At 54.8% G+C, this 6,000-nt stretch overlaps 1 protein-coding gene across 8 annotated transcripts in view; it reads left to right on the forward strand.

The window, feature by feature from the left end:
* DDX11 (DEAD/H-box helicase 11) overlaps positions 1 to 5,737 on the forward strand; it is a 30,390-nt gene extending 24,653 nt beyond the window's left edge. For 6 of the 8 annotated variants that reach the window (XM_037734416.1, XM_037734414.1, XM_037734413.1 and 3 more), the window contains 8 exons: positions 1,416 to 1,488; positions 1,801 to 1,904; positions 2,570 to 2,719; positions 2,979 to 3,047; positions 3,159 to 3,259; positions 3,669 to 3,753; positions 4,048 to 4,126; positions 4,305 to 5,737. In XM_037734416.1, coding sequence (XP_037590344.1) covers positions 1,416 to 1,488; positions 1,801 to 1,904; positions 2,570 to 2,719; positions 2,979 to 3,047; positions 3,159 to 3,259; positions 3,669 to 3,753; positions 4,048 to 4,126; positions 4,305 to 4,798 — 1,155 coding nt within the window. In that variant the 3' untranslated portion in view covers positions 4,799 to 5,737. The remainder of the gene's footprint in view (positions 1 to 1,415; positions 1,489 to 1,800; positions 1,905 to 2,569; positions 2,720 to 2,978; positions 3,048 to 3,158; positions 3,260 to 3,668; positions 3,754 to 4,047; positions 4,127 to 4,304) is intronic. The other 2 variants (XM_017517060.2, XM_037734418.1) reach the window with 2 other exon arrangements.
* Positions 5,738 to 6,000: the final 263 nt, after the last annotated feature.

Raw genomic sequence — 6,000 nt, forward strand, 5'->3', positions numbered from 1 at the left:
TACAGGCATGTGCCACCACGCCCAGCTAATTTCTGTATTTCAGTAGAATGGGGTTTTACCATGTTGGCCAGGCTAGTCTTGAACTTGAGTGATCCACCTGCCTTGGCCTCTCAAAGAGCTGGGATTACAGGCATGAGCCACCATGCCTGGCCCATATTGGTATTTCTAAGTATAAGTTACAGGATTTGTTTACCTGACCCTATATTGTACCTCTTTTTCTCTTAAGCCTGAACATTTGTGGTACATTAACATACGTATCTGCTCTATCCCATAATATACTCGAAAGTTTCAAAATCATAATACCAATATTACTTCTAACAATAAGTCTGCTTGAAATTGCCTTTCCTCTTTGCCTTTCACGTCTAACCCACTAAGGATGTCTGATCACTAGCTAGGCTATAAAGTCACTGGAACCAGGCCTTTCTTGGTGTGCTTGTGTTTTCTGAGTTTGATAGAGCGCTAGGCTGTTTTTGTTTCATTTTCTTTTCAATTTTAGAATTTGCTTTTTTCTTTTTGGACTTGTAGTTTTAAAATATGTAAATATTTGTGTGGTTCAGAAGTCAAATTTATATAAAAAGATCTATTCAGGAAAGTCTCACTCCTGTCCTCTCCAGCCTGTTCCCCACCCACCCCCATAGGGAACCAGTTTGACTTGCCTGTCCTTTCAGTTCTTCTTTTTCCCCAAAATAAGCAAATATGTGTCCTCCTTTTCCCTTTCCTGTTTTATTTACATGGAAGGCATCTTAGTCGGTTGTCCCAGCCATCGCTCCTTTAGTGGGCTGTGTGGTTCTCTGTCAGGCAGATGTAGCGTTGCTCATTCAACTAGTACCCTCTGGATAGACAGCCAGGAAAAGGCTCGGGGCATGTGCTGTTTGGTATCTGTGGGCTGTATCTTCTCCGTAGACTCCTAAATATGGGATTCCTGGGTTAAAAAGTATAAATATGTTTAATTTGTTAACTACTGTGAAATTCCCCTTCATAAGAATTGAACCATTCTGTATCCCACCAGTAATGTCTAGAAATGCCTTTTTCTCCACAGAGTGGTTACTTTTGGATTTTTCCCAGTCTAACAGATGACCACCTGGAGATTCTTATTCAGTAGTTTGGGCTGGGCCCCGGCCACATGTATTTCTGAAAATTTTCACTGGTGATTTTGCTGCATGCAGGCCAGCAAAATGACTTTGCCAGATTCGCTGGATTTCCTTTGCTGTTCTGCACGTAGGTTAAAGAAGACTGCTAGCTAGCACTGGGTATCAGTCACTGTTTTTGTTTTTGTTAATTTGTCATCAGCCTTTTCTTTGACCTTTTCTTTGTATTTGTGTGTACTTGCTGCCTTTTAGCCCAGACTTCTCGCTTTTTTTCTGCTGGGTCTCTGGGAAGTCACGGGGCCATGATACTGGGGTCTTGGTCTGCAGGTGTCTGACTTCCGACAGCAGCTGCTGGCCTGTGCCGGGGTGGAACCTGAGCGCGTGGTGGAGTTTTCCTGTGGTGAGGAGCCATGCCCAGGGTGGGGTGGGCTAGAGGTCAGGTTCTGGCCCGTGTTTTCTGTGTGTAACTTCATACTGCAACCAGGCACAGGGGCGGAGGAGACCGGGGATGGGAGCCTCGCTCTTTGTGCATTCACCCAGGCTCTCCTGCCCTACTCCCTGCTGCACAGTGTGACTGTGGCAGTGGTGGGTGGGTGCAACTGTCAGTCACTGCTCCTGAGCTGGAAGATGGCGTAGAGAAATGCCCTTCCTGCACTGTGCCTTGCAGCAGGCCTGCATCTCCAGTTTTTGGGCCCTCCCTGGCTCTTAACAGGTCACGTGATCCCTCCGGACAACATCCTGCCCCTTGTCATCTGCAGCGGGATCTCCAACCAGCCACTGGAATTTACATTCCAGAAAAGAGAGCTGCCCCAGATGGTCAGTCCCAGCCAACTTGCCGCGCCACAGCCTGGGCTCGGGCAGCAAAGGGTTTTCTGGGGCAGGGGCACTCTGGCCCACCTGAGTGATTTCAGGCGTTAGGGAAATCGTATGGGGGCACCCGCTATAGAGCTGCACAGGATGAGCAGCATCGATCTAGATGCTTATGGAGAAGGTCTGAGCACCCTCACCCCTTAGGCTGCTAAATACATATTTTTAAAACCTCCAGGCATCCCCCGAGGATGCCACATGCAGAGGAAAGCTGCTGACTCCCTTTGGCTCTCTTGCCCTTTGGTTATATCTGCTCCTGCCGGTGGCAGGGATGGGGGCTTGGGAGTCATCGCCTGAGGTGCAGTGCCTGATGGTCACTGTGGTGCCTGTCAGGACCCTGGAGTGAAGAAGGGAGGACGCAGTGCCAGGGCACTAGGAAGGCCCCCTGAGACACTAGTGCTGTAACGTGTGTCAGAAAGGCTCAGCAGCAGCGGCTGGGTGTGTTTGGTGAGAGGTGGCACCTGCCATCTTGTGGTTCCCACGCAGGGGAGCCAGGTCCTCCCCGCTGGCTGTAGTCATGCTGTGGGTCTCTCCTCAGTTTTGAGCCTCAAGGTTAAGATGCTGTTTGTGGGTGGCTGAGGGTTTGCTCCATGGGGGCTCCCTTTCTTCCTTAGATGGACGAGGCGGGTCGCATCCTCTGTAACCTGTGTGGTGTGGTTCCTGGAGGGGTGGTATGTTTCTTCCCCTCCTACGAGTACCTACGCCAGGTCCACACCCACTGGGAGAAGGGTGGTCTGCTGGACCGCCTGGCAGCCAGGAAAAAGGTGAGTAGCCTGTCAGCCGGCCCTCCCACTAAGAGGACTGTGCCTCTGAGTCCTCCTGGGAGCTCTTGTGCTCATCGAGTCAGGACAGGCTTCTGGCTCCTCATCCCCACTGCTCCCAGTCCCTGACTATAGAGGATTTTCCCAAAGCCCTGAGCTGTGAGGCTCTCCAGACCCCTGCCAGAAAACACAAGGCCACGAGCAGACCCAAGACCCGGTGCCCTGAACCCGACTCTGGGAGATGTTCTCTGTCTTTCTCCAGATATTCCAGGAGCCTAAGAGCACACACCAGGTGGAGCAGGTGCTGCTGGCCTATTCCAGGTGCATTCAGGTGCGAACCTAATGCTGAGCTTGGATCTGAGACCCCGTGGAGGCGGCAGCTGGAAATGTTGTGGGTGACATCCAAGCTTCAGCTCAGCAACTCTGGGTCTGTCTTCCGCAGGGCTGTGGTCAGGAGAGAGGCCGGGTGACAGGGGCGCTGCTCCTCTCTGTGGTTGGAGGAAAGATGAGTGAAGGGATCAACTTCTCTGACAATCTAGGCCGGTAAGTAGTGCTTCTCCTCGTCTCCTGGGCTGCTGCAGTTGGCTGGCCCTCACTCCCAGCAGCTGGGCCCCTGCCTGGCGTCTGCTGCCATCGGAGCCCACACCTGAGCTTCAACTGCTCAGACCAGCTAGCTGGAGGAAGGGGCTCAGCAGCTCTGGGTTTGGCCCTGGGAGGGTATGTGGAAGATCAGGCCAGCCATTGCTGTATCAGGACCCAATCCTTTGGCCTAGACGGGATCTCTCAGCTGAACAAGCCCTCTTCAGGTGGTAGCCGCAGAGCAGGGAGGGGCAGAGCTTTGATCACAGATGGAGAGGGCTGAGGAAGGGGTAGAATAGAGCCGCTGGTGACAGGTGGGTGACGACACGGGAGGCCCTGACGCCCACCCGCCCTGGTCTCCTGTCTCCCCCAGGTGTGTAGTGATGGTGGGCATGCCCTTCCCCAACATCAGGTCTCCAGAGCTGCAGGAGAAGATGGCCTACTTGGATCAGACCCTTGTGAGTGACCCCAGTGTTGCAGTGGGTGAGAAGAGTGGGTGGTGGGTGGGAGTGGCATCGCCCCCAAGGCTGATACAGCCGGGCCTTCCCCTCGATGCTGGCGTCTCCTGGCCCCTCCGGAGGCTTGGATGCCCCCCCACATCCTCTTGATCTTCCCTGTGATGTCACCTGGACTCCTGCTGCTGGATTTGGCCACAAAGCCTCCTGGTTTGGCTCCAAAGCCTGGCAGGGTCTTTTCCCAGGGAGAGCTGCAGGCAGGCAACAGTCCTCATGGGTCATCCCCTTCACCCCCAGCCCAGAGCCCCAGGCCAGGCGCCCCCAGGGAAGGCTCTGGTGGAGAACCTGTGCATGAAGGCCGTCAACCAGTCCATAGGTGAGCCTGGCTGCCTCTGACTGGGTGGACAGATGGGGGCTTTAAAAGGGGAGAACAGTAAAGCAGGGTTGCCAGCCTGTCCCCTACATGAGTCTCAGTAAGGGGAGGGGGACGCCATGGGAATGTGCTGTAGGGGAGGCAGGTGTTACTCAGAGCCCCAGCCTCTGTTCCTACACAGGCAGAGCCATCAGGCACCAGAGGGATTTTGCCAGCATAGTGCTCCTGGACCAGCGATACGCCCGGCCCCCTGTCCTGGCCAAGCTGCCGGCCTGGATCCGAGCCCGCGTGGAGGTCAAAGCTGCCTTTGGCCCTGCCATTGCTGCCGTGCAGAAGGTCAGTCCTGCCTTTTCCTTTCCCAAGAGCCTTCCTTTGCCGAGATCACATTTCTCACTGCCCTCTGTCTGCCTAGTTTCACCGGGAGAAGGCAGCCTCTTCCTGACGGGCACCACACCACTGCCTGGCGCTGTGCCCTTCCTTTGCCCGCCTGCTGGAGACGGTGTTTGTCATGGGCCTGGTCTGCAGGGATCCTGCTACAAAGGTGAAAGCCAGGAGAAAGGGTGGAGTCCAGAGTGCTGCCAGGACCCAGGCGCAGGCATTAGCTCCCACCAGAGAAAATGGGGCAATCCCGAAGAAACAGTGGGTCCTGGCTGTCCTGGGGGCCTTCCAGGGTAGCTCCCTCCAGGAATAGAATCTTTCTTTCCATCCTGCATGGCCGAGAGGCAGGCTTCCTGCCTGGTCTCTGCAGGAGACTGTGGCAACTGTGTGGCCTTCACTGGGGCACCTCTGTCCTGCCTACCTTCTTAGAGGTGAGATGGAGCAGGCCCGTCTGCCTCTGCCCTTTCCAGCCAAAGTTAGCTCCCCTGGACAGCTCACTCTCTGGGCTCAATTTAAAATGATCCCATGGCCACAGGGCTTCTGCCCAGGGGCTTGTCACCTTCCCCATCTTCCTGAGTTACTCTTGTGTGTGGTGGGTGGGAGTGGTGTCACCCCCAGGGCTGATACAGCCGGGCCTTCCCGGCTGTGCTGGCATCTCCTGGCCCCTCCAGAGGCTGGGATGCCCCCACCATACCTTTTTGATCTCCCTGTGGTGTTATCTGGACCCCTGCTGCTGGATTTGGCCATGAAGCCTCCTGGTCTGGATCCAAAGCCTGGCAGTGTCTTTTCCAAGGGAAAAGACCTATAGCCCTGCTCCTAACCGGCCCCACAGCCCTGCCTGGATTTGTTATCTCCCTGGCTTGGCGCCAGTTCCTCCAAGTCAGTAGCCCCTCCCTCCCTCTCAACCACTGGAGCAAACTCCAAGACACCTACCCCGACACCGGGAATGATGCCAAGGGCCATTGGGCTCTCAGCATGCCTATTTCTAGAGACCTCATGTTGTCACTGAGACCTTTTTTCCTGTGGGAAAATGTCCCTCCCACCTGCAACAGCTGCCCCTGCTGACCACTTGTCTTTTGCATCTGACCCCAGAGAGAGGGGCCTTGGTCTGCTGGGATCTTCTGCCCCCATTGCCTAGAGACAAACAGGGGCAAGAGGGAAGTCACTGATCCCAGGTGTTTGCATCCTGCATAGTTACAGGTCCTTAATTAAAAGTGCACTGTTGGTTTCTGCTCAGTTCTTTATTGATTTGTGCTGCTGTTTTCTCTGGAAGTCTCTTAGGGAATCGAAGAGTGCATCGGTGCAGGGGCTGGGTGGAGCCATCCCCAGAAGAAGCACAGGCAGCAGAAGCTCCTGCCCCAGACGCCAGCTTCCCGCTCCTTGAAGGTGGTCTCCACACGCACCTGGGATGTTTCCATCCCTGCCCCTTCCAGGGCAGCAGGGCTGAGGAGCCCATTCTGGCTGTGTCTACGTCAGGGCCATGGCTAGAGTCTGAGTTT

The sequence above is a fragment of the Cebus imitator genome, unplaced genomic scaffold (assembly GCF_001604975.1).
Source record: "Cebus imitator isolate Cc_AM_T3 unplaced genomic scaffold, Cebus_imitator-1.0 Scaffold614, whole genome shotgun sequence".
Taxonomy (NCBI): domain Eukaryota; kingdom Metazoa; phylum Chordata; class Mammalia; order Primates; family Cebidae; genus Cebus; species Cebus imitator.